Source organism: Leptopilina boulardi, unplaced genomic scaffold, assembly GCF_019393585.1.
Source record: "Leptopilina boulardi isolate dan_hultmark-lab unplaced genomic scaffold, ZJU_Lbou_2.1 LbouV2_51, whole genome shotgun sequence".
Taxonomy (NCBI): Eukaryota; Metazoa; Arthropoda; class Insecta; order Hymenoptera; family Figitidae; genus Leptopilina; species Leptopilina boulardi.
In genome coordinates, this window is record NW_026137996.1 from 2457136 (window position 1) to 2485097 (window position 27962).

The following is a 27962-nucleotide window of genomic DNA, read 5'->3' on the forward strand; positions in this document are numbered from 1 at the left end:
AAAAAACCTGCCTGAAATTTATTTGCACACGAGAACCCTTTATTAATGTGGATTTTTTTCGGAAAAAAAAAAATATATATATATACACGTAAAAAAAATTTTTCTAATTTTAATTTGTAAAATATTTACAGGCCAACGAGTAGGGCTTCAGGTGGTACAAATTTAAACAATACTGGACTTCAAGTTGGAATTGCTGATGATCAAGCAAAGGATTTTGATTTTGAAAAAACTGAAATGAAATATGACTCAACGGGTATGTTTCATTGGAGTCCTGCACGTAATTTGGAAGACTGCATTCTGGATCGTAATCAAGCGGCAATGACTGTTTTAAATGGACATGTTGTCGTTTGTCTATTTGCTGATCCCGATTCACCCCTCATTGGACTGAGAAACCTTGTCATGCCATTAAGAGCTTCCAATTTTCATTATCACGAGCTTAAACATGTTGTGATAGTTGGATCTGTTGACTATATCCGCCGCGAGTGGAAAATGCTACAGAATCTGCCAAAAATATCGGTGCTAAATGTAAGGAATTTTTTTTTTTTAATTTTTTTGGAAAAAAATGTTTTTGAAATTTTTCAAAATTTCAAAAAAAAATTAACATTTTTTTTCTCTATTATTATTAATAATAAGGAATCGTTCATGTAATACGTAGTTTTGAAATTTTTTTTTTCGATTTAGTAGAAAAAAGAAGTTACATTCAGACTTTATGTTTTATATATACTGACACTTTATATTTAGTGACAGACGTTTTTTATTCTACTAGTTTTAGTAAAAGTAGAAAAAGACAGTAATAACATTAATTTTTCATTCTGGCAGAATTGTTTAAATTCTAGAAATTTTATTATCAGTAGTAAACATAATTTTTAGTTAGCCGTAAAAATTTCTGTTCTTGTGATTGTAGAAATTAATTGTAAAAGTAACTAAAATAAGTAGTACAGACAATTTTTAGTCGGACAGAATGATTTATATTCTTGAAACTACACCAATTATTATAAAAGAAACTAAAATAAGTAGTAGAAATAATTTTAGGTCAGACAGAAAAATTTAGATTAAAAAAATATAATTTTAATACTTTAATAATTTTAATAATTTTAAAGTAGTGAGAGTAAGTAGTAAAAGCAATTTTTAGTCAGACAATGAAATTCTTGTTATTTTATTGTCAATTGTGTACTAGTATTGTCAGTTTCAGTATCAGTAGTACAACCAAGTTTAAGTCAGCCAGAAATGTTAAAATACAATTAATTTTAATAGAATTAGTAATATTCAGTAGTAGGAATAATTTTTAGTCAGACACAATTTTTATTATTTTTTCATTAGTAGTAAAAGTAGTGTAACTAATTTTTAGTCAGACAGAAAGACTTATATTATATTAATTTTACTAAAAGTAGCAAATTTAATTTTACTAAAAGTAATAAAAGTCAGTAGTAGCAGTAAATTTTAGTCAGACAGAAAAATTCTTTTTTATTTTATTGTCAGTGATGAAAGACAGTTTTAGTATAAGTAGTACGACTAAATTTAAGGCAGACAGAAAGGTCTAAAGTATATTAATCTTAGTAGTAGTAGTAAAAATCAGTAGTAACAGTATTTTTCAGTTAGACATAATTAAAATTTTGTTAATTTATTAATAGTTATAAAAGACAGTTTAAGTTTCAGTAGTGCAAGTACGTTTAAGTCAGACAGAAATGTTTTAATTCTATTCATTTTAGTCAGTAGTAATATAATTTTTAGTCAGACACAATTTTTATTACTTTTTTCATTAGTGGTTAAAGTACTTTAACTATCAGTAGTAGAAGTAATATTTAGTCAGACTGGTACAAATTATTCTAATTTTTGCATTAGTAATTAAAATCAATCTAATTATAAATTTATTTTTTCCCCTATTTGATGCTACGTATTACTTAAACATTCCCTTTAATAAAAAAATATATATTTAAATATTAAATTTAAATTGTAGGGGATTATTTTTGTTAAAATTTTAACTTCTCAAATTATAATTTATAGTAAACAAATTATATTATATAAATAAATATATATTATATATTAGTGTTGTATGCAATAAATTAAAGAATAATTTGTGTAATTTAGGGCTCGCCGCTGAGCAGAGCAGATCTACGTGCCGTGAACGTAAATCTTTGCGACATGTGTTGTATCCTGTCGGCAAAAGTGCCTAGCAACGATGACCCCACCCTCGCCGACAAGGAGGCCATCCTCGCATCCCTTAACATCAAGGCGATGACTTTTGATGATACTATCGGTGTACTTAGTCAAGGTAATTAATATGTTTCTCTCTTATAAAAAAACAGTTATTTTCAAATTAACTATTCCAAAAAAAAAAAAAATTTATTCCCCTTTTATTACATTCTCATCACATGAGAAGGTATTATTTTTTCAAATTTTTCTATTTAAAATAAAATTATTATTTTTTTATCGCATTTTTTATTTTACAGTTGGTAGCCCCATTGTTCTTCAACGAAGAGGATCGGTCTACGGTGCAAATGTGCCCATGATTACAGGTAAATAAAATTTTATTAGGAAAAAAAAAATAATTTTAATAATTGTGATCTAATTTTTTATGATGTTTTCTTTTTTTTTTTAATAGAACTTGTAAATGACAGCAATGTACAGTTTCTGGATCAGGATGACGATGATGACCCCGATACTGAGCTCTACCTCACACAACCATTTGCTTGTGGCACTGCCTTTGCTGTCAGTGTTCTCGACTCATTGATGTCGACGGTTCGTAATAAAAAAAAAATATATAATTATTATCGTAGTAATAAAAATAATTAGATTAAATAATCATGTGAATTGTGAGAAGAAAATTAAATATTTATTATATTGATTAATATTATATATAATATTTCCAGACATATTTCAACCAAAATGCTCTGACGCTTATTCGATCGTTAATCACTGGAGGAGCAACGCCTGAACTGGAATTAATTCTAGCTGAAGGCGCTGGTTTACGAGGTGGTTACAGGTATGTTTCAAATTATTTACACTAATTACAAACAAATATTACAAGTGGAAAAAGTTTTTTTTTTATATAGAATTCTATAGAATCAATTACTATACAATTTTTCAGTAAAATTGTATATAAATTTTTTTCAATTGGTATTAAAAAAAAAATATATATATCAATACAAAGAAGAAAATAAATTTAAAAAAAAAATTTTGTGTAGTGCATTATCAATAAAAATAATCTTTTTCTTTTTATTACTTTACAGTACGACAGATAGTCTCTCAAATAGAGATCGTTGTAGAGTTGGACAAATCTCATTGTACGATGGTCCATTAGCTCAATATGGCGAAGGAGGCAAGTACGGTGACCTCTTTGTTGCAGCATTAAAGTCTTATGGAATGCTGTGTATTGGTCTGTACAGGTACAGGTATCGGACTTTCTTTCTTTCGATGGTATTTATTGGATTATACCCCCCCCCCTTTTCAACGTTTTATATACAAAATAATGGATTATAATATTTATTACATTTTACATATATATATATATATAATCACTTTCACTATTTTGTTCTTATTATATATATATATTGTTATTGTCATTTTATGATTCTACTATTTATCGACTATTTTTGAGTTTTTTTGGCACACACGTTTTGCATTTTGCCTTTTTGCATCACGCCACCAAATCAAATCAAATTACAAAAAAAAAAAAACAAAAAAAAACCATGCAACAATCGTAAGTTGTTTCATCCAAAAAATATCATTTTTAAAAAAAAAATTTTTTGTCTTCGTCACGTCTATTTGTTTAGCGTTTAGTTGCTCTCGCAAATTATTTAGTTTAGTTTTTTATATATATATATTTTTTCAATTAAATCCTTAGTTTAGTTTGGGTGTGGCAAAATTCTTCTGAATTATCGGATTAATCGTTGTTGTTTTTTTTTCTCTTTGTCCCATATTCAATTATAGGTTTCGGGACACGAGTTCATCATGCGACGCCTCTTCGAAGAGATATGTTATTACTAATCCTCCTGATGACTTCACACTTTTGCCTACTGACCAGGTGATTGTTTTGCAATTTCTTCTTTTTATTTACAATAAAAGCGGTAAAAAAGACTTTTGTCTGACTAAAATTGACTCTTACTACTGTTATGAAAAAATAATTACAATTTCAAGGATTTGGTCTAATTAATAGTGATTTTTACTACTAATGTGGAAATAAAAAGAAAGTTAAATAGTTTTGTCTGATTAAAATTGTCTTTCACTACTTACAAAGAAAATTATAGTAATTCAAAGACATATTTTTCTTGTCTGACTAAAACTGTGTTTTACTACTGGGATTAAAATTATTGAAATTTGGAAACTCTACGTCTGACTAAAACTATGTTTTACTACTGGCATTAAAATTCTATTAATTCGAAGACTATTTTATTTTCATTTCGTCTGACTGAAATTATTTTGTACTACTTACATAAAAATTACAGTAATTCGAAATACTTTTTTATTTTAAGACTTTATTTTTACCTTGTCTGACTAAAAGTATTTTTTACTACTTACATAAAAATTATATCAATTCGAAAACTGTATGTCTGACTAAAACTACCTTTTACTACTGACATAAAAATTACAGTAATTCATAGACTTTATGTCTGACTAAAACTGTCTTGTACTACTGAAATTAATTAAAACTATTAGAAAATTTTATGTTACACATTTTTTTTACTATAATTTTTTTGAAATATTTATTAAAATAACAAGAATTAAAAATATTTCCGTAATTTGTAAAAAATTTCTATAGTTTTTTTTCGAAATATTTATCAAGTTTTGCAGTTTATTGAAATGTTTGTATTTTTTTTTTTTTTTGAATAGGTCTTCGTGCTCATGCAATTTGATCCAGGCTTGGAGTACAGGCCAAGTAGAGGAGCCAGAGGGAAGGATGACGCCTCCTGACTGTTGCTGTGTAGCGCCCTCACAGATGGACCATATTCCTACATTTAAATTCAAAATATTTGGGAATTTCATGCCTTCTACAATCATCATTGTCAAGGACATATTTCTTCAACTTCTTCTCCAGTCCAGGAAACTTTCATTTTTTTTTTTTTTTTTTTTTATCAACAAAATTTTTGTTCCCCTCAAATATCTTCGATATATTATCAAATTACATCAAATTTACTCCTCCTCGTGCCAATATCGCAGAAATCATCAATCATTTAATTTTTTCAACAAGAAAAAAAAAACAATAATTTTTTTTTTCATAAAAAGAAGAAAAGAAAAAAAGAATTTTACCAACAAAAAAAAAGTGGAGCAATGAAAAAATGATGAAAAGAAAAATCGGGTACGGAAAAAGATGAAGAAAAAGGCATGATTAGTCCGAGGGCTGCTACACGAAATGGATTATAAAAATTAAATAGTGTCATTCCTCAAGAAAAAAAAAAGGTGAGGGACACAAAGAACTCTTTAGTTATATAAATAATATGAATATAAAGATAAATTATAAATATATGTAAAATGGTATAAGCGACAATTTCGTCTTTTGTCGTCGAGTGATCGTGATTGGATGACTTTTATCGAGTGTGAAGCAAAAAAAAAAAGAAGAAAACCGAAAGGATTTACCATCTCCGACACCTTCTGTTACCCATCAGCGATGCAAATGAAGAAATGCCGAGGAATTGACAATTGCAGAGCTGTCACTATATACTCGAAAAAAAAAACAACCAAAAAACGTGTCCTCAAAATAATTGCACATAAAGACGAAGAAAAAAGTCAGTTATGAAAATAAGAGGGAAGCAGAGTGCGGGACTTGATAATCTTACCTCGTGTGTCTTGTTTAGAACTAATGAAACTTTCAATCAAGCACTTTGTACAGGATCTATATGCGCAGATGGTATACATTTTTTTTTTTTTAATTAAACATAAAATACAATTCATAAAATATGGTTTCATTAAAATTAAGTTCAAATAATTTAAATTACATTTAAATAAATTTAAAATAATTTTAATTATGTTTGTACAAATTTTGATTTATTTAAATTATGTTTAAATTATTATAAATTATTTAAATTATGTTTAAATTATTATGAATTATTTCAATTATTTTTAAGGTATGTTTAAATAATTTTTCAATAATTTTTAAATTATTTTTAAGGTATGTTTAAATAATTTTTAAATAATTTTTAAATTATGTTTATAAATAAAATTTAAATGTTCAGATGATGTAAAATTAAATATAAATCATTTAAATTATGTAAATAATTTACATTAAGTAAAAAAAATTCCCAATGGAATATTTTATTATTTTTGAAAAAAAAATTAATGTACACCATCTGTGTATATAATATATATATATATATATAAATATATATAATTAATTAAGAAAAACACCCTTTTCCACACGATTTGAAAAATAAATCGATTATTTAGCGGGATATTATAAATATATACATAAACGTCGTACGTGTATATGCGCATATATATATGTATACTTATATATGTATGTGTGTATATATGTATATACATAGGCACTTTCTCTTTTATATATTTTTGTGAAACTCACGTATGTAAATATACCAATGTTCTTTATATATATATATATATATGTATATACATAATATAAATATATATATATACATATACATATATACAAAAAAAAAAAAATAAAAACGACTATATAAAAAAAAAAATGATAAACGACATTCACGCGCAGGTACGCGTTTATTTGGTAATCGCGTCTCTGTTGCGATCACAATATTAATATTATTAATTAATTATTAATTATTATTAATACTATTAAGTAATATCAATATTATAATAATTAATTACTTTTATTAATTAATTATTATTAATATTAATATTTTTAATTAATTATTAATTATTGTTAATATTAATATAAATATATAAACAGTTACATTTTTTTTTCGCACACTCGTACATGAACGTACACGTGATAAACGTTGATGAAAAAAAGCAGCGATTAAATTATTATTACAAATATATTATTATTATTATTATTATTATTATTATTATTATGATTATTAAAATCGCTGATGCGGTGTCAGCGTTGTATTTGGTATAACGATTTTAAGACAACAAAAAAAAAGGGGGTTCGATTAATAAAAACAAAAAAACAAGGAGGGGGTCCTTTATGTTTATTTAATAAACATTTTGCTTCCTATTGTGTGAAGTAAAAAAATTTGCTTCCTCGTGGAGGAAGCTATGAATTTCTCTAATTCAATTAATTGATTTAAAATATTTCGCATTAAAAACTGATTTTAATTCATTACATTTTTTGAAAAATTAAGAAAATTGTAATTCATTTTGAATGTAACATATACTTTATATATAAAAGAATCAACGTTTCAATGCAAGGAATTCAATTATTTTTGTCTTAACTTGAATTTAAAAAAAACATAAATTTTTTTAGCTAAAATTCATATTATAATACATGATTTTTGATTTTTCAAATTTTATTAATTCTTAAAATTTAAATCAATTCTGTACTTTATATTATACTAATCGATTTGTCTTGACGTAAAGAAGACGATTATAATATTATATATTACCTTAAATTTTTCTATTAAAAACTTTTTTTCAATTAAAAAAATTTTTTTGGAAAAAAAGACGATAAAATTTTTTTTTGGGTATTTTTAAAAATCCTCTCGTCATTTTTGAGAGATTAATGTGATAAATATGCCTAACAAATTTTATTGATCAGGATCTCATATTAATATGTTTCTATATAGAGGAAAATTTGTTTTCACTATTTTGAAAAATTTTTATAAACGAATGGACTACAATGCTTCCTTCACGAGGAAACAAAATGATTAAAAACAAAAAAAAATAAATAAATAAATAAATAAATAAATTGAACAAAAAAGACAAATAGCTGTGGTAGACGCTGCCATGTTCGTATATATGCATATCGTGTATTAACGCTGCTGCTGCTGTTTGCTGCCGCTGCAAATATCCACGTGCACTGTTCACTGCCACCGCAATTCGTGTTATAATCGTATAATACAAATTTACGTGAAGCGAAAATTAAAAGCGAACAAGTACAACAAAGTGTGTGAATTTTTTTTTTTTTTTAATAATGATTTCCTCCTACTTGTAATAATTTTCGAAAAAATAATAATTTTTTTTTCCTTTATAATATTGTAGAGATGAAAAAAGAAAAGAAAAATTTTATACAAAAATAGGTTAAAAAATAATTTTACTATTGTAATAAATTTTTTTAAAAATGATTTTAAGAATTTAAAAAAAAAATCTTAAAAATTAAATACGAAGAGAAGAGAAGGTTAAGAATTTCTTCATTTTTTTTCTCAAATTACAATAAAAGAGAACATACTTTTTTTAATAAATAAAACTCATTTTACTTTATAAATTTTAAATTTTTTTTTTTTTTTTTTTTTAATTGCATTAAAATTATTCGAAAATAATTTCAAAATATTATTATAAAACAATTTTTTACATAAACTTGTACAGATAAAATTCCTCTTCTTGATGTTATAGACTTTTTCTTATCTTAATATTTATAAGCAAGCCTTCAGACGAAAGACTAATTATTGTGTATTTATTATTCATTTTTACGCTTCACACAAATATGCCATTGATTATTATTATTATTATTAAAAAAAAGAAGAAAATTACAAAAAAAAAATAATTTAATACTATTTTTGTACATAATACGGAAAGTTGGCCTAATTTTCCTTAAAAATCGTGCGAGATTTTGTACAGAGAAAATATTTAATTTAATCTTGAATTTTCATAATTGAGTTTATTGAAAAAAAAAAAAAATGAGATTTAATTTATTAGACGTTAATCACTGAAAAATCTAGCTAGACACTTGTTAACTGTAGGTAAATAATGTAATAAAAATAATGTCTAATTATATACGCACACTGATCTCGAATTCTTGTTAAAATATAGAAATGCGTACTATTTCTCAGTTTATATATATATATATTATAGACAATTATATTAATTATATAAAAAATATAATTCTAAAAACATAATCCTAAATCTGTAAAATTTTTCTAAATATTAAAAATAAAAATCCAATTTAAAAAACTCGAGTTAAATTTCAGGATAGTTTATCAATGAAAAAGAAAGCACAGTTTATGGACTGTTAAATTTTTTAATATATTACAAAATATTATTATAAATGGAATGTATTTTATAGCGAAAAAGTCATAGCATCATTGGGAATATAAAAAAATATATATATATATATGAATAAATATTTCATTATTGTACGAATGACGAGTTAATTAGGAAAACATTTTAAAAAAACAACCTTTTGTTTAGATTAAAAAACATTTTCCAAAAAAAAAAACATAAGACTTATATTTAAAAATTATATATAGGAAAAATCGAACATTAAAATGTGTGTTTTTTTTTTGACTCATTTAAAAATAATGTTCGACTTTTTTTTATGAATATAATTAGACCAACAGAAACTGCCAAAAAAATAAGCATTAGTTTAATTTTTTAAATCACAAATGTGTTTTCCAAAGCCTTTGAATAAAAAAAAAAGTAAAGATAAGCCTTTCACAAAATCGTATATGCACATATCATATATATATTTGTTTACAAAATTTTTTTCTTCTTTCACATGCCTGGATAAATGTTTTCCTAACAATGACTCATGAAATGGAAAAAAATACATTTGTTAAAATATTCACACACTTTGTTGTCTTTTGGCAAAAAATGGTATTTTACAGAAAAAAAAAATTGTACAAAGTTTATAAAAAAAAATTGTTTTTTCAAAATTTAAATCATATTTTAATTTGTTTTTTTTTGGGGGGGGGGTAAATATTTTCAATGCTAATAAAATGAATATTAACTTGTTCGCTTTAAAGGAATTACAAAACCAAAAAAAAAAATAAAAAAACAGGAAAAAACAGTTTTTGTGCATTAGATTTAAACAAGACGTTCATCAATTTATTATATGAAAGCCTTGTGTATAGAAGTTTAGAATGATCGTGTTTATACACCTCATAGTGAGCTTTCTAGCACAATTGCTGATTCGAAATTTAAATATTTATAGTTACTTTGAAAAGAAAAAATTTTTTTTAAATTTTTTCCAAAAACTCATTTTTTTTACCATGAAAAATCATTTGAATAACATAATTTGTTATATGAAAATAATAATTTTTCTATTTAAAAAAAAAAATGTTACGATATAAAAAAATTCAATTTTTTTTTTTAAGATAAAATTCTCGAATCAGTAATACACAATATAGAGCTCGCTGAGAGGTGCCGAGAAATTATTCGCGCACTCTCTTTATAATAATTAAATCATGCACTGATTCAATCAATTCATCGTCCTTTATAATCATATCTCGTGGGTTGCATTTGCGTGTATGTATGTGAATAGTATGTATGTATGTATATCTATATATATATATATAAATATAAATATAAGAATAAAAAGAAAAAAAAGGAGAAGAAAAACAGAAAAAAAGAAGATGATTTAAAATAATAAAATGAGGATTCATTAAGATGTATAAAAAAAATTAATATATTAATAATAATAATAATTATAGGCGCGCAGAGCGTGAGCCACCTTTAATATGCCTCATTGACCTCATCTTAATGCTTTTTTATCTGTAAATTTACAATTTGTGTACCAATGAGGAACGTTGTTTAATCATGTTGTTGATGTTATTGTTAAAGAATGAGATTCAATATTGTACATAATTATATTCATTATAATTGATGATATAAATAATTATATACATAAAACTTAAAAAAAAAAAAAAAACCGTGCTGCGTTTGTCCCAATTTTTCATGGAAAATACCCAATTGAAGTTTTTTATATGAAAAAAAAAAATTCTAAGCCAATTTTAACCTTTCTCCTAAACACCCACCCCAAACCCCTTTTGCCTACGGTTATAATGTCTAATGTGATCCTTTTTTGTGTATATATAAAATATTTAAAAAAAAAAAAACCGAGTACGAAGTTTGTATATTGATCTTTAAATTTCCGCACACCATCGTATTTCGTAAAATAAATATAAAATTTCTTTCTTTTCAAAGTTATTTCTTCATTGGTTTTTATTTCTAATAATTTTGCATGTGAAATCAAAAAAAAAAAATATTGATAAATTTTTCTATTAAATTTTTATTAATAGTATAGATATTATATTGAAATTTTTTTTTTCTCGACATTTTCATATCAGAGGACAATTTTGTCGAGACAAAATTTTAAAAGAAAAAAGTAAAGTAGAAAAAGGTAAGTTTTAATAAGAGGAAAGTATTTCAAATTTTTATTATTGTATTCATTATTATTACACTCAGAAAAAAAAACCAAATGTACCATTTTTTTATATTTACCCAATTTTTTGGTTAGTTCAAACAAAATTTGTTTAAGTCAAATAAATATTTATTTGATCTAAATAACTGTTTGGTTTATTTTAATAAATTTTTTGAACAAAGAAAAAATTTGATTGAGCTAAATATAAACGTTTGGTTTATGCCAACCAAATGTTTGGTTAACTGTATATCAATGCATTTATTTTGTTGATTTAATCAAAATTTGATTGCTTCAAACGAATTTTTTTCTGAGTGTAATACTTAATTTCATAAGGAACAAAATTTACATATTTTTATAATTTTTATTTTCAGTAGTAAAATTATGATTTAGTCAGACACTTTTTAAAAAAAAATTTGTACTTTTTTTTGTTTAAAAAGGATAAATTTTTAGTTTTTGATCAGTAATTAATTTTTAATAGTATAAATTTTTCGAATTCTTGTAATTTTTATCTTAGAAGTAATATAGTCAGTTATAGTCATGTGAAATTTCTGTAACGATTGACGTCAGTAGTAAAAAAAAAAATTTAACTCTATTAATTTTGATATAAGTAGTAGAAGTAAGTTTTAGTTAGACAAATTGGTATTATTTTTTTCTGCAGTAGTAATATCAATTTTTGGTCAGCCTTATTTTTTTTCAAATTGACATCGACAAAAATTACTTTCTGTCAAAATTTTCAGAAAAATAATGAAAAATTTAGTATTTAGTAGTAAACAAGATTTAAGTCAGACAAAAATTTTCAGAAATTTAATAATGAAAATTTTAGTATTTAGTAGTAAAAGACATTTTTAGTTAGATAGAAATTTTCAAAAGTCTAGTAAGGAAAATTTTTTTATTTAGTACTAAAAGTTGTTTTTAGTCAGACAGAATTTTTTCAGAATTCTGAAAAAAATAATTTAGTATCAGTTGTAAAAGACAATATTTGTCAGATGCGTATTTTTTTATGTTTAATATTATTTTCTTTTTTTTTTATCAATTTATATTAATAATTCTAATTTATTAATATAATCGTACAATTCAATGTAAGCTTCTGAAATTCTTTCTCTATAATGTGGAACTTTTTGAAATTGTTCACAAATCAAAGGTGTTCGATCAACATAGAGAATACTTTCCAAAAGTTCGGGTTTTTCGGCAAAATATTTATTTGCTGCCTCTGGTTCCAATAACATTATTGGCATATTTAAAACCCCAAATACCAATGATGAGATTTTTTGATCATCAATAGATTTCATAAATTCATCCCAAGGAAAAATATTCTCAATTTTCATACCAACACGAATTAAATATTTTGCCATTGAATTGTAATAAATTTTATAAAATTTATTTGAATAATCATCCCTTATTTTTCTTGTCGTTGTATAATGAAGTGCTGACAATAGATCATGAGCTGGAGGATTGTATCTGAAATTTTAACAGTCAAAATTAAATTCACTTTATTTGAGGCAAAAAAAAATTTTCTTTCACAATTTTATAAATTTAAAATTAATTTTAAAATTAATTAAAATAAAATTTACCTCGCATGTTGAAAATCAACGAGACAACATTCAATTGGATTTTTATTTGAATCATATTTATAGAGAATATTATTTGCCCAAAGATCACCATGACAATAAACATTTTTATATTTTAATGATGGTGATAATTTTAAAACACGATCAATTGACAGTGTCTTCATTTTTTTTTTAAACAACAATTTTGATTCATCATTTAATTCTGTTATTAAATCAACTAATGAAATTGCACCCTTAATAGCAGCATCGCATAATAATTTTGAATAACTTTTATTTAAATCCCACAATGATTCTTTCATGCAATGTGAAAAATTTTCTTGAAGATTTTTTTTATTTTTCACTTCAAATATCAATGATTTCACATGAAATTTAGCCAATGTTTTTATCATCACTGTACAATGATCAAAATCAAATGGTACAAATTTATTGATTGGCATAAAACCAATTTGTGTCATATCTTCAAGTACAATAACTTCGTCTCTTGTGCAAAAAAAACATTCGGGTATAAATTTTTTATAAATACCATTAAATACTTTTGGTGAAAAATGATTGTAGAATGCAGCTTCTTTTTTGAATGCTCCCATTTGTTTATCAAATTCATACATTGGACTATTTTTTGGTGGTGGAATTTTGGTGAAAAATTTAATTTTTCTTTCATCATTTGGTAATTTGGAATTTGCAATTGTTGCACTTAATATAAAATATTGTCCCATATATCCTTTTACTTCTTCAAGTTGAACAATTTCATGGGAAATTAGATAAAATTCATTCAATGATTCTTGACGTAATTTTTTTTCAATTATTTCAATGCACTCTTTTTCTTCAAGAATTTTATCGTCTTGACTTGTCATTTTTTTTATTTTTTTTTTATTCACTTTAAAAACACTTTAATTTTTCGAAAATTAGGAAATTTTAATTAATTTGAATGAAATGAAAAAAAATTTTTTTTGAGCAATTTTTTTTTTATGTAGATTGTATAGAAAAAAAATGGCAACAAACAAAAAGGTCGATATCCAAATGAACAGTGGAAGGAAAAATTCAAGATCACGACAATTTATGTTATATAGAAGTGTGACTTCTGATTAAATGAGACGGAAAAAATTGTTTAAACCATTTGGTTACTTTATTGCTTTTTATTAGAAGTAATAAACGAATCGTTTTTATTCGATATTATATTTTATATACTGAAAAGTTAGTCAAGAATATTCAAACTAATCAGAAAATGAATTTGAAATAAAAAATAGTTTTTTAATTATTAGTGTTCCATTTCAAGCGATATGAAACGAGTTCAACAGTCTTGTTTTATATTTATTATCGTTTCACATTATTTTGCTATCAAAAAAGCATACGATATGAAAATAAAAAAAAAATTACTTTTTTTATATTTATTTTTTCGAAAACAATGACGACAAAATAGAATAATAGTTTGAATTTATAAAAAATAATACATTTTTTCTTCTTGAAAAAAATATCTGAAAAAAATTATTATAATTATTACTATTATAATTATTATTATTATTATTAATGAAATTTGTTTCCTTTTTTATGAGGCAATGTCAAAATCTTTTTACTCTCATTTTGTATAATCTCCGAGATTGTTGAAAAAAGTTATTTGAGATTTCAAAGCATTCTTTATTATTTTATTATCTTTCATTAAAAAAGGTTAATTAATTTTGCTTCCTCGTGGAGGAAGCTTTGTAGTCTTGTCGTTTATAAAAATTTTGAAAGTGTCGGAAACAAAATTGAATTTTTTTGAAAATTTTTTTTTAACGAAAAACGCTTTATAGGGGGTAAAAGGGGTCTTCCTCTACTCGTATTTGGCTGTCAATTTTTTTCTACACTTTTCGGTGTATTTTGTGCAAGAATATGCAATAAAATCGTCTGCCTAAGAAAAATTGAATTTTTTTGGCAACTTTTTCATGATTTTGGATGGTTTTTGGTGGTAATATGTGTCTTCCTCTACTTGGATTTGGCTGTCAATTTTTTTCTACACTTTTAGGTGTATTTTGTGCAAGAATATGCAATAAAATCGTCTGCCTAAGAAAAATTGAATTTTTTTGGCAACTTTTTTATGATTTTGGATGGTTTTTGGTGGTAATATGTGTCTTCCTCTACTCGGATCTGGGTGTCAATTTTTTTCTACACTTTTAGGTGTATTTTGTGCAAGAATATGCAATAAAATCGTCTGCCTAAGAAAAATTGAATTTTTTTGGCAACTTTTTTTTGATTTTGGATGGTTTTTGGTTGTAATATGTGTCTTCCTCTACTCGAATCTGGGTGTTAATTTTTTTCTACACTTTTCGGTGTATTTTGTGCAAGAATATGCAATAAAATCGTCTGCCTAAGAAAAATTGAATTTTTTTGGCAACTTTTTCATGATTTTGGATGGTTTTTGGTGGTAATATGTGTCTTCCTCTACTTGGATTTGGCTGTCAATTTTTTTCTACACTTTTAGGTGTATTTTGTGCAAGAATATGCAATAAAATCGTCTGCCTAAGAAAAATTGAATTTTTTTGGCAACTTTTTCATGATTTTGGATGGTTTTTGGTGGTAATATGTGTCTTCCTCTACTCGGATCTGGGTGTCAATTTTTTTCTACACTTTTCGGTGTATTTTGTGCAAGAATATGCAATAAAATCGTCTGCCTAAGAAAAATTGAATTTTTTTGGCAACTTTTTTTTGATTTTGGATGGTTTTTGGTGGTAATATGTTTCTTCCTCTACTTGGATTTGGCTGTCAATTTTTTTCTACACTTTTAGGTGTATTTTGTGCAAGAATATGCAATAAAATCGTCTGCCTAAGAAAAATTGAATTTTTTTGGCAACTTTTTTTTGATTTTGGATGGTTTTTGGTGGTAATATGTGTCTTCCTCTACTCGAATCTGGGTGTTAATTTTTTTCTACACTTTTCGGTGTATTTTGTACAAGAATATGCAATAAAATCGTCTGCCTAAGAAAAATTGAATTTTTTTGGCAACTTTTTCATGATTTTGGATGGTTTTTGGTGGTAATATGTGTCTTCCTCTACTTGGATTTGGCTGTCAATTTTTTTCTACACTTTTAGGTGTATTTTGTCAAAGAATATGCAATGAAAACTTCTGCCTAAGAAAAATTGAATATTTTTTGCAATCCTTACATAGAAACTAATTGATTGATCTATATATTTTACCTAAATTTATAAAATTTTTAATGTAAATTAAATTAAATATTTTCTGCGAGGAAGCTTAATGTTTGTGAAATGAACATCATATTTATGTAATATATGTCCACCCTTTCTTGTTTTGATAATATTTGTTTAAAAATTAAAAAATTTTTTCTTTTTCCCGAAAAAAATATATAGGCAGTTACAATTTTTTTTTATTAATATGTTTTCTATTAAAAATTTTTAACTAATTTTTTTTTGTAAAATAAATGTTCTGTAATTAAAATGGTTATTCAAAAAAAAAATAAAGGAGAAAAATTTTTTTTTTCACTTTTAGTAAACAACTCTAAAACTGCGCAATTTTTACAAAAATTCATTTCTTACGGAACAATTAATTTTACAATGGAATTGATGATGCTTAATTTAATTTAATAGAGTTCGTAAAGATTGCATTCATATAGTAAAATAAATTGAAGAGATAAAATTGTCTCATTTAAGAAAAGCCATTTGGTGTTGAGGGTTCAATTACTGCACAAGGGCAATAAAACATTGAATATAAATGACTCTTATTCTGAAATTGGAGGTCAAAAGATGCATTTGTATTCATAAAAAAAGAATTTTATTATTAATAGAGTATCACTTTTTTTTACAGTTTATAATATCAATAATTATTATTAATAATAATAATAATAATAATAATAATAATAATAATAATAATAATGATAATAATTGATGAATTTTTTATTTTTAATTAAATATTGTCAACAATTATATTCATCACTCACTGAATTTCTTTTCTGTATCGAATTCTTTGAATCAAAATCTGTTGCAAAATTAGGAAGCACAATTGTATTGAGTTTTATCTGAAAAAAAATTTTTTATTTTAATTTATGAACGGAATAAATTTATTTAATCAAATATTTTTAAATCACTTACGATATTTGCATTGTTTGTCTTACTTTCATAATTAAAATTCGGATTATCTTCGACTCCTATCAGATCAGAATCTCCACTTCCATGACTTTAAAATAATTTCAATTAATTAATAATAATTGTATAAGAAAAATATTGTTAGAATTTTTTTTTTTTTTTAATTTTAATACAATACCTTATATTATCTTCCATTTCATTGGTAGTTTCAGTTTTCCACATTGGATTCGAACCTTCGATGGCAAATTTATTTGCATTTGGCATAATTGCAATTTTTTCAATTGTAGGATCAGGAGAATCATAATTTGTAATTGCTAATTTATCAAGTTTTTCCGTTAAGCTGACAAAAAGAAAATTTAATTTTTCAAATAATTGGCAAAAAACAAAAAAAATTTTTTTTCTTTTTTAAATAAAATCTAGTTTATAAAATTAAAATAATTGTACCCTCTGACTTTGACGATGTATGCTATGAATAATGCAATTGACACAACAAAGAAAAATGTTGTCAAACAAAGTAGAACCCATTGAAGAACATCATTGTCAGTATCATTTGATGTCAAAGACGTTGGTACATCAACAAGCAATAATTTTTTATCTGAATAAAGATTTGCTTTTAGATTGCTTATTGTTTCTAAATTATTGACTTTTCTGTAAATTGAAATTAAAATAATAATAGAAACTATAATTAATTTCTATTATAAGTACAATTATGAAAAAAAAAATTACATTTTTTTTTTTTTTTTTTTGAAATAAAAGAAAAATGATAAATTTAAACTACAATGTTGATGAATAACGTACAAAATTATTGTGTCAGCGCTCACTGGTAAATTAGTTTCTGCATTTATAAAATGAGATGTAATTAATGTAACATCTTCTGAAACTGCTGTGCCCGATACACTTTTTTCAATATAATCAACGTTACAGACTAATCCAAAAATTTCAGTAAATGTCTTAATAATCTAAAATAGGAAAAAAAGAAAATATAAAAAATTGATTTTAACAATTTTTTTTTCTTCAAAAGACAAAAAAACTTACATATGACTTTTGTTCATTTAAAAATGTCATATTATTTCTAAATGTAAACGTCACTCGATTATCTTTTGCAATCATATAAATTTTTACGTGCGTTGAGTCTTCATGTAAAACTGAAATTTGATAAACAAATTTTATAACATAAATAAAATAAAAAATTGTTCCCCACTTAAGGTTTTTTTTTAAATAAAGTAAATTTTCAAATTTAATGAAAAAAAAATTCAAGAATATTTTCTAAATAGAAAATAAAATATAAAGTGGAAAAAAAATGTTTCAATAATTATTGAAAATTAATAATAATTATCAAAAATTAATAACTAATAAATAATAAATTAATTTAAATAATAAATTAATAATATAAAGTACCTTGATCATTGACAAGAATATCCAGACTGAAATAACCAGTCATATAGGATGTGGGTTTAAATTCCAATAATAATTCACCAGTAGAATTTTTTAGAACAAATGGTACAGAAATTCCTTCGAGTGATGTGTCTGACGTTGAAAGACTGTTTTCACTTATTCTATACGATAAACTGTCATTAAAGTCTGCATCGGTTGCCTATTACAAAAAAAGGAATTTTTTTTGGTAAATAATAATTTTTTTATTAAAAAAATTATTTAAATTAGAAATAGTGATTATTTTTTTACATCAACTTTTAAAATAAGTTTTCCAACTGCATCTTCTAATGCTACACCACCAAAATATGTCTTATTTTCGAAAATCGGAGGATTATCATTTACATCTACTACCTGAAATAATATTTTAGCAAATTATGTAACAATAGAATATTTTTAATATATATATATATATTTAAAATATTTGTATAAGTTGTAAAAATTTAGTCAGACGTAAATAATAGTACGAATATAATGTATTTCTTAGTAAATTTCTATTCTGACAATTTTTTAACTCTTTTATTGCAGTCTTATTTGTATTTTTTTAAATAAGTAGTATAAGCTGTTTTTAGTCAGACATAGTATCAAAAATTACTATAATTGTAATGTCAGTAGCAAAAGACAGTTTTAGTCAGACTGCAGTTTTTTTTTAATTACATAAAGTCTCTGAATTACTATAATTTTCATCTAAGTAGTAAAAAAACGTTTTTAGTCAGACATAAAGTCTCTGAATTACTATAATTTTTATCTAAGTAGTAAGAAACGGTTTTAGTCAGACATAACGTTTGCGAATTACTATAATTTTCAAGCTAGTAGTAAAACAAAATTTTAGTCAAACGCAAAGTTTCCAATAACAATTTTTTATAAGTAGTAAAATATCATTTCAGTCAGACACAATGTTTCCAAAATTAAAATAATTTGTTAATAGGTAAATGAATGTTTTAGTCAGACAGAAAGTATAAAAATAAAAAAAATAAAATACATACAATAACTGTAATATTTAAAATAGCTTTTTCACGAGGATTAGAAATTGGTCCATCGGAATTTGTCGTTGCAATTACACGTAGAATCATTGTCTCCTGTACTTCACGATCCAATTCTTTTTTTAATGTTAAATTTCTCGTTTCTTTATTCAATGAGAAATACGCCATGTTACCATCTAAAAAAATATATATATATATATATTTGCTAATTTTAATTTAAATCAATATTGATAAATTTTGAAAAATAAATGTAAATTTTTAATTTAATATTAATTTTTCTTTCTCTTACGAGGAGAAAATATTTTTTTGTAAAGATTTAAATAGTTTTTTTTTCCAATTACCATTGTTTTCTAAAAAATAATAAATAACAACTGGCAATTCTTCTTCAATCCCTTCATTTATCATATCTTTTGCCTCTGGTATAATTGTAAAATTATTTAATCCCGTTGAATTCTCATGAAACCAGGTTACAAATAAATTTTTCTCAAATTCCGGTCCATTAGTAGAAACGAAAATAATTTTTTGTGTCTGAGTTTTACTTTTTTGTTTTGGTTGTCCATGATCGGTAACAGTAACCAATGGCTGTAAAATAATAATAATAATAATTATAATAATAATAATAATATTTAAAAAAATAATAATTACTATTATTATTATAACTAACATTAATTAAAAGTTATAGAGAAGTAATTATTACATTAAAAACTCGTTTCTTGTTGAAATCAGGAATTGATGTAAGTTGTAACTGAGCTTTATTATTTTCAAAAGAGATTATTGTAAATATTTCAGCTGTAATGAAAATAATATAAGAATTATAACTAATTAAAATTAATATGTGATATAATTTAAGACAAAAAATTAAAGACCAAAAAAAAAACTACCATCAGCGCCAGAAAGAGAAAAAGTCACCAAACCACTTTCCCCATAATCTTCATCGGTAGCTGTAAAATTTTCCAATTTTCCATCGTCATACGTTATCAATTGCATATTTATTTTTTGGTTCTGAAAAAAATAAGAAATTTTTAAAAGATCATTTAAAAATAATAAAAAATAATATATACACTGAAAAAAGGGTTTGTTATTGACAACCAAACGTTTGGTTGGTATTTAAGAAACCAAAAATTTTTTTATTGAATCAACAAAATTTTAATTTTAATTTTTTAAAATTTTTTTAAATTTGTAATTCTCAATCAAAATTTATTTGACATAACCAAAATTAGAAAAAAAGGATTTTTGTTGTCCTAACTAAAGTTTGATTGGGACAACCAAAATTTTGTTGATTCAATAAAAAAATTTTGGTTGCTTAAATACCAACCAAATGTTTGGTTGTTAATACCAAACCATTTTTTCAGTGTATCTATATATATTTAAATAATTAAAAAAGAAAAATTGAATAAATAGTTTTTTTTTTTTTTTACTTTTACCTGACTTAGGCGTATTGCTTTACCAGGTGTAGGATAAATTATTACTGGCTCATGATAATTAAAATCAGTTATTTGAATATTATAAATTTTCGTATCATTCAATGGTCCAGGATCAGTACCTAAATCTTGAACCTAAAAAATAGTATTTTTTTCTATATTATAAAAATTGAAAAGAATTTTAAAATAAATAATAAAATATATATATTTTTTTTTAATTATTTCTAAAATTAAAATAGACTTAATTTATAGAAAAAATAAAATCTCACATATAATTTTAAAGCCCAAATTCCATAATATCCTTTTAAATGACAATTTGTACTTATTTCGGCATGTTTTTTATTGACAGTTGTCACTTTAAATAAATTAGAACACTCCACGTTGGATTTTATTGCTTGATTGTTTATTTGAATTATTTCTTTTATTTCATAAAATACTTTAGTATTATCTGTATTTGGATCATCTTTATCGTCAGCAGTTATGGTTAATATTAAAAAATCCTAAAGAGATGGGAATAAAAATAAAAATTTTTGTCAAATTAAAAAAAATCATTGAAAAAAATTTTTATTTAATGAAAAAAAAAAAAGTAATCTAACCTTATTCGTATCTTCAGAAATAATTTTTACAGGATTTGAAAGTACTGGAAGTTCCGGTAATTGATTATTAATATCGTCAAGTATAACAGTTACCATTGTTGTATTCTGATTAGAATTATCTGTACAAAAAAAATAAGTAAAACGAATTATATAATAAATAAAAAAATCAATTAAATAATTAAATAAATAAAATTTACTCACAGCTCAGTCCTTCGATAAAATTATCTCTTAATTTTAAATAGACAGTATAATTAGATGGTCCACGATCTCTATCGAGAATGGCATCCTCAATTAAATTAACTTCCAGCCAGCCAGTAAATTTATCGATACTAAAATATTGCTGTAATTGTGGATAGTCCGAGTTTATCAAATAAGAAACATTGTTAAAGGGTGCTGAAAAAAAATAATTTTAATACAAATAATTAAAAAAATATATTAACAAAAAAAATTACTTTTTTTATTTTTTTTGAAATAATTCGATTAATAAACTCACATGTTCTGTCGTTATCAAAGGCAAAAATTTGAATAATTTTTGTACCAGTTTCAGATCTTTCTTTGATATGAACTTCTGATGAAAATTTATCATCAAGTGCAATAGGTTATTCATCATTTTCATCAATCACGTATATTTCAATCTATATTTTATTTTTAATTCAATTTTATTAAATAAAATAACAATATATTTATTAATGATATAAATATTACATTTATATTTTTTTAAATTTTTTTTCTATTTATTATATTTAATATATATATATTTTTTTTTAGAAAATTAGGAAATATATTTTTTTTCACCGGCAATATTGTATTGTGCACGCCATCAGTTGCAGTAACATTGTAATATAAATATTTATAAATTTCAGCATCAATTCCACCATCATTGTCCACTCTAATGTCACCTTTTTTTCCATCAATTTTAATTAATTTATCTGCTGTGCCATTAATAGGTCTGTCATTTATTATTATTTTTGTTAATTAAATAAAATTTCAAGAAAAAAAAATTAGACATTAAATTTGTATGTGAGAGATTCTTTTTCAATCGCCCCAGCCCAAAAAGTCAATGTTCTGGGATTGGCTTCATACTTTGGTAAATTGTTGTCCTATATGATAGTAATAAATCCCTAAAATATAAACTCATTAAAAAAATATTTGTAGAAAGTAGAGGGGGTTGAAGTTTTGACGTTAAGGGTAACATTGTCATTTTCAAATCCGTATAACTATGACAAAAGTTAATGGATTTTAATTTATCTATAATGAATTTTATTGCATTTTTCACGTACTTTTCAAAAATGTATACGAAATTTAAAAAAAAAAATTTTTAACCCCTTTTTTTCAAAATCAACCCTTATTTTTCGATTTTCACCCCTTCGGGAATTTTTTTTTGTTTTTTTTTTATTTTCATTGGAAAGCTGAGGTTTTTTCCCATGAGCTATGTAAATATGAAAATGGGACAACAATAATTTTGTGAGAAACATAATATTAAATTAGGCGGTGCCTATCTAAATCCTCAAAGATGATCTCCAGGTACACCCCTTATCGGCACCGCCTACTTTAATATTCTGTTACTCACAAAATTATTGTTGTCCCATTTTCATATTTACATAGCTCATCGGAAAAAACCTCAGCTTTCCAATGAAAATAAAAAAAAAAAAAAAAAAAAAATACCCGAAGGGGTGAAAATCGAAAAATAAGGGTTGATTTTGAAAAAAAGGGGTTAAAATTTTTTTTTTTTAAATTTCGTATACATTTTTGAAAAGTACGTGAAAAATGCAATAAAATTCATTATAGATAAATTAAAATCCATTAACTTTTGTCATAGTTATACGGATTTGAAAATGACAATGTTACCCTTAACGTCAAAACTTCAACCCCCTCTACTTTCTACAAATATTTTTTTAATGAGTTTATATTTTAGGGATTTATTACTATCATATAGGACAACAATTTACCAAAGTATGAAGCCAATCCCAGAACATTGACTTTTTGGGCTGGGGCGATTGAAAAAGAATCTCTCATGTTGAGTAAAATTTTTTTTTTTACTAACTTTAGAGAATAGGTGACAATATTATTACCAGGACCATCAACATCGTAAGCTATTACTCTACCAATGAGAATATTTGTTTTTTGATTCTCTTGAATTTGCATTTCAGCAATTTCACCAAACTCAGGAGCATTATCGTTTATGTCGATGATTAATAATGTTAATGATGCTGAAAAAAAATATTTTTATCAAAAATTTAAAATTAAAAAAATGAATTTTTAGGAATTTTTTTTTTTTAATTTAAAAATTAGGTTGATTTCAGTCAGAGGGAATTTTTTTTCTAATTACTGTAATTTTTCTATGAGTAGTAAAAGTAAGTATTAGTCAGACACGAAAATTTCGAATTACTGTATTTGGAAAATCAGTAGTACAAGCCAGTTAAGGCCAGGCATGAAATTTTTGAATTACATTAATTATAAAATCAGTAGTAAAAGTAAGTATTAGTCAGACCGATTTTTCAAATTACTATAATTGTGAAATCAGTAGTACAAGACAGTTTCAGTCAGACATGACAATTTGGAATTACTTTAATTATAAAATCAGTAGTAAAAGTAAACATTAGTCAGACACGAAAATTTCGAATTACTGTAATTGGAAAATCAGTAGTACAAGCCAATTTAGGTCAGGCATACAAATTTTGAGTTACATTAATTATAAAATCAGTAGTAAAAGTAAGTATTAGTCAGACCGATTTTTCAAATTACTATAATTGTGAAATCAGTAGTACAAGACAGTTTAGGTAGGACATAAAATTTTTGAATTACATTAATTATGAAATCAGTAGTAAAAGTAAGTATTAGTGAGACCGATTTTTCAAATTACTGTAATTATGCGAAATCAGTAGTATAAAATAGTTTTTAGTCAGACATAACGTTATTGAATTAATATACTTTTATTTTCAGTAGTAAAAGACATTTTCTGTCAGGCAAAACATTTTTTTTTTATTGTAATTTTACTATCAGTAGTAAATTACCATTTTAGTCAGACAACACATGCAAATTTCATTTTGTCATTTCTAGACCTTTGTAATTTATAATTCTTTTTATAATCTTTATGATTTTAGTAAAAATAGTAACAAAACATTTTTGTGGCATTATTATTTTAATAACTTACCAGAATCGGTTGCTTCATTATGTACAGTAGTCAAATCAGTAACAACTATAGTTAAAAATAAAGTATCAAATGCCTCATAATCAATTCTATCATTTACAATTAATACAGCTTCAGCCTCTCCCATTTTGCCATTAGGATAAATTGTTTTTATTTTTAAGTGCCTGTATCAAAATAAATTTGAATTTTACCATAATTGGTAATTTATTTAAAAAAAAAATGTATTTCCAATTTGAAATGCAATAAAAATTCAATCAAAATTATAATATAAATTTTTAATAATTAGAAAAACAAAAATTTAAATTACTCCTGATATAGTGTTATATCATCAACAAGTGAATTGCTTTTATATGCTGATGATGAATTCCAATGAATACTAAATTCAAGTTTTGCCTCTGTATCCAAATCTTTTGCATAAATTTTTGTATTTACTTCCGTTCCAATTGAAACTTCTTCTTTAATAGAAGGTTTCTTTCGGTCCTATATAAAATTATTTTAATTAAATTTGTTTCTTTATGTAAATATGAAAATATTTTTCAACTTTTTTTTTAATTTTTTAGAAATTTTTACCAAAAATAATGATGGGGGTTTATCATTAACATCAATGACATTTATTGTCAAACTAGCGGATGTTTTATGATTTGCATTATCAGTTGCCATCACTTGAACAATAACAATTGGCATTGCTTCATAGTCAAAAGATTTTTCATTAGTGGTTTTAATTTCACCATTTTTTTTATCAATTTCCAATCCATGATTAGACACTAAGGTATGTCTAAGGGGGGAAAAAAGATATATATTTTTTTTTTATTATTAAGCATCATTTTATAAAATAAAACTTTTTCTTTTGTAAATGATGAAAATTGAAAAAATATTAAAAATAAAGAAAATTTCAAATTAAATAAAAATTAAAAAAGTTTTAAACTATAAAATACTGACGTAACAGTGTCATTAACATCACGATCTTCGGCAAAAACAGTGGCAACATGATAGCCAAGTTCTACATCTTCTCGAATATTAATTGTCATATTATCATTTTTAAAAATTGGTAACTCATCATTCCAATTTATGAGATTAATTTTTATGTCCCTCATGCCTATGTGTGATGAATTTGCACGTTCTATTGCTACAATCTGTGAACAAAAATTGCTCTATCTAAAAATATTTTCTAAAATAAAATCTTATCTTAACAAATTTTTTTTTAATATTTTAAATTTTTCTTTAATTTACAAATAATTTAGAATTAATTTAAAAATTTACTTTTAATTTGATATTTCTCCAATTTTCGTCCTCATAATCCAAAAGTGTTGCATTTACCACTGATATTGTAAACGTTCCCAATTGATAAGCACTATTTGGAATTATTATAAAAGCTGATTTCCAATTAATGATATCATCATTTTCCAATTTTACATCGAATTGAGCATTTTCCGCCTGGAAAAAAAATTAATAATAATTTTTAAAATTTTCAGTAAATTTTTTTGTTCACAGACAAAAATTAACTTTCATTAAATTTTAAAAAATTTTGAAATTTTCATACAAGATCGGGATCTGTTATTGTAATAGCCTCTTTAAATTGAAGATTCATATAAGTCGCTTCAGGAATATCAATTATAAGATTCGATGGTTTTATTTCAGGACTATGATCATTTATATCATTGACTACAACAACAATTGTACTATTAATTGATGATGTCACATTATCAACTTCATAGGCTATAATTATAAATTTAAAAATCTCTTGTTTCAAACAATCACGATCAATTTCCATTATTGTAATATCTCCTGTTTCTTTATTCACTTGAAAAAAATTGTACTCTAAAATTAGAATTAATTATATTTGAAAAAATTTGCGAATTTTCTTTTTTTTTTCTAAAAATAAAAATTCTTAACAAAACTCACGTGCTTCTATATTTTCAATTTTGTAATTAATATCAGCATTGATTTCATGATCGCCATCAATTGCCGAAACTTGAAAATTCTGTTTTGAAAAGCAAAAAAAATTAATAAAATTTTATTATTAATAAAATATTAATTAGATAAGAAAAAAAATTTAAATTTTAAGAAATAATAATTTCTTAAAATTTAAATTTTTTTTAATTGTTAAGTTTAATGATAATTTGACAAACGTTAATAGATTTTTCCAGAATTGTTATCGCTGAAATCGGATTAGTCCACATTGGTGGCATATCGGGAAGATCTATAACTCGTACAACTGTTATTAAATTGTTACTTGTGTTATTGCCACTATCCTGTAAATAATTTTTCACATTATTTTTGAAAATTCCTTTTTTTTCAAAAAAAAAAAAAAAATTAATACCTTTGCTGTGATTATTAGAGTATAAACAGATATAGTTTCGAAATCCAAACTTTTTGTTGTATTTAAAATTGCATTTGTTCTAAATTGAGTACCAACGATTGGTACTTGAACCATTGAAAAATGTTCGATTCCACTGTTTGGCTATTTTGGCATTAATATAATATTAATTTATTAATAATTTTAATAATTTTGAAAAGAAATTAATAGTAAAAAAAATGTTTTTCAAATAAATTACCGTGGATGTAATATTGAAAGTAGTTTTTTCAATCCAACCATCGACATCGCTAATTATAAAACTACAATTTGTTAGTCCTACATAATTTTCTTCAATTGAACAATATTTTTCATTGGCTTGAATAACTGGTGGATTATCATCGATATTTCTCACAATTATTCTCACTTTATATGTACTTATAATTGAATTAATTTTCACTATCATTGTGTAATATTGCATTACTGGTGTTTCATAATCCTGTCGTTTAGTTATCACTATTTCCCAAAATTCTGCATTATTTTTTACAAATTCAGCACCAAGATTCTCATTATTTTCATAACTATTTGCAAATCGTTCTATTTCCGGTTTAACATTTCCTTAATTTCAAAAATTTTACATTATTACCAAAAAAAAAAGAAGAACATTTGCAGAAAAAAAAATTTAATTTTCACCTTTGTAATTAAATACAGCAATTGTTATATTGTGATTAGCTTCTTCATTTATAGAAATTACAACCATATTTAATGTATCTATATAATTCCAATTAACGATTTCACTATCCAATGATTGTGGTTTCGTAAAACCAGGCGATGGCCATATTTCTATATAACGATTAAAAAGAAAATTGTTTCTTTTTCTTTATTTTCAAGAAAAAAAAAAATTATTTTAAATTATTTTTTATCACTTACGATCATCAGTTTCTACAAGTAAAATATAATGAACTAACAAAAATCCAATAAAATTTATCCTACGCATTTTTTTTTTTTTTTTTTTTTTGATAATTTTAACTATTATTTTCAATGATTCAAAAATAATTTTACATTAAAAATAGAGAATATAAATTAACACAATTTTTTCCACAATAATAATAATAATAATAATAATATGAATATTGTAAAATTTCACGGTCACTGTAATTCTTCATGTTCTATAATTTATACTTTAGTGATTGATCAAAGTCATAATAAACACTGCGCCTTTACGAAAGTAGACAA

At 24.0% G+C, this 27962-nt stretch overlaps 3 protein-coding genes across 46 annotated transcripts in view; 1 reads left to right on the forward strand and 2 right to left on the reverse strand.

Moving 5' to 3' along the window:
• LOC127289936 (calcium-activated potassium channel slowpoke) overlaps positions 1-5560 on the forward strand; it is a 105434-nt gene extending 99874 nt beyond the window's left edge. For 34 of the 44 annotated variants that reach the window (XM_051318226.1, XM_051318235.1, XM_051318251.1 and 31 more), the window contains 8 exons: positions 132-525; positions 2089-2272; positions 2451-2516; positions 2603-2739; positions 2871-2983; positions 3231-3392; positions 3931-4024; positions 4831-5560. In XM_051318226.1, the coding sequence (XP_051174183.1) occupies positions 132-525; positions 2089-2272; positions 2451-2516; positions 2603-2739; positions 2871-2983; positions 3231-3392; positions 3931-4024; positions 4831-4911 (1231 nt within the window). In that variant the 3' untranslated portion in view covers positions 4912-5560. The remainder of the gene's footprint in view (positions 1-131; positions 526-2088; positions 2273-2450; positions 2517-2602; positions 2740-2870; positions 2984-3230; positions 3393-3930; positions 4025-4830) is intronic. The other 10 variants (XM_051318268.1, XM_051318266.1, XM_051318270.1 and 7 more) reach the window with 1 other exon arrangement.
• A 3170-nt stretch (positions 5561-8730) lies between these two features.
• On the reverse strand, positions 8731-13912 carry LOC127289940 (uncharacterized). The gene is made up of 2 exons (XM_051318271.1): positions 12784-13912; positions 8731-12670 (listed from the first exon to the last, which is right to left on the reverse strand). Exons 1-2 carry the CDS (start codon positions 13629-13631, stop codon positions 12247-12249), a joined length of 1272 nt encoding a protein of 423 aa, XP_051174228.1. The 5' UTR covers positions 13632-13912; the 3' UTR covers positions 8731-12246.
• Positions 13913-16523: 2611 nt separating this feature from the next.
• Positions 16524-27897, reverse strand: LOC127289929 (protein dachsous-like). The gene is made up of 31 exons (XM_051318214.1): positions 27657-27897; positions 27420-27569; positions 26989-27344; positions 26754-26894; positions 26563-26685; positions 26336-26414; positions 25974-26251; positions 25694-25867; positions 25373-25566; positions 25004-25208; positions 24741-24913; positions 24437-24597; positions 23327-23492; positions 22078-22231; positions 21772-21850; positions 21484-21675; positions 21283-21401; positions 20956-21186; positions 20690-20821; positions 20147-20267; positions 19963-20054; positions 19607-19847; positions 19269-19441; positions 18535-18636; positions 18250-18445; positions 17887-17996; positions 17650-17810; positions 17296-17499; positions 17030-17191; positions 16858-16942; positions 16524-16784 (listed from the first exon to the last, which is right to left on the reverse strand). Exons 1-31 carry the CDS (start codon positions 27721-27723, stop codon positions 16683-16685), a joined length of 4923 nt encoding a protein of 1640 aa, XP_051174171.1. The 5' UTR covers positions 27724-27897; the 3' UTR covers positions 16524-16682.
• Between the last annotated feature and the right edge of the window lie 65 nt (positions 27898-27962).

Bases quoted from the DNA above. Each gene is read 5' to 3' on its own strand.
- LOC127289940 (XM_051318271.1), bottom strand. From the start codon at position 13,631: ATGACAAGTCAAGACGATAAAATTCTTGAAGAAAAAGAGTGCATTGAA. The intron at 12,671-12,783 runs GTAAATTTTATT...TTAAAATTTCAG, and splicing joins GTTGATTTTCAACATGCGAG to ATACAATCCTCCAGCTCATG.
- LOC127289929 (XM_051318214.1), bottom strand. From the start codon at position 27,723: ATGCGTAGGATAAATTTTATTGGATTTTTGTTAGTTCATTATATTTTA. The intron at 26,252-26,335 runs GTGAGTTTTGTT...TTCTAATTTTAG, and splicing joins AATTGAAAATATAGAAGCAC to AGTACAATTTTTTTCAAGTG. The intron at 17,500-17,649 runs GTACGTTATTCA...TTCAATTTACAG, and splicing joins AGCGCTGACACAATAATTTT to AAAAGTCAATAATTTAGAAA.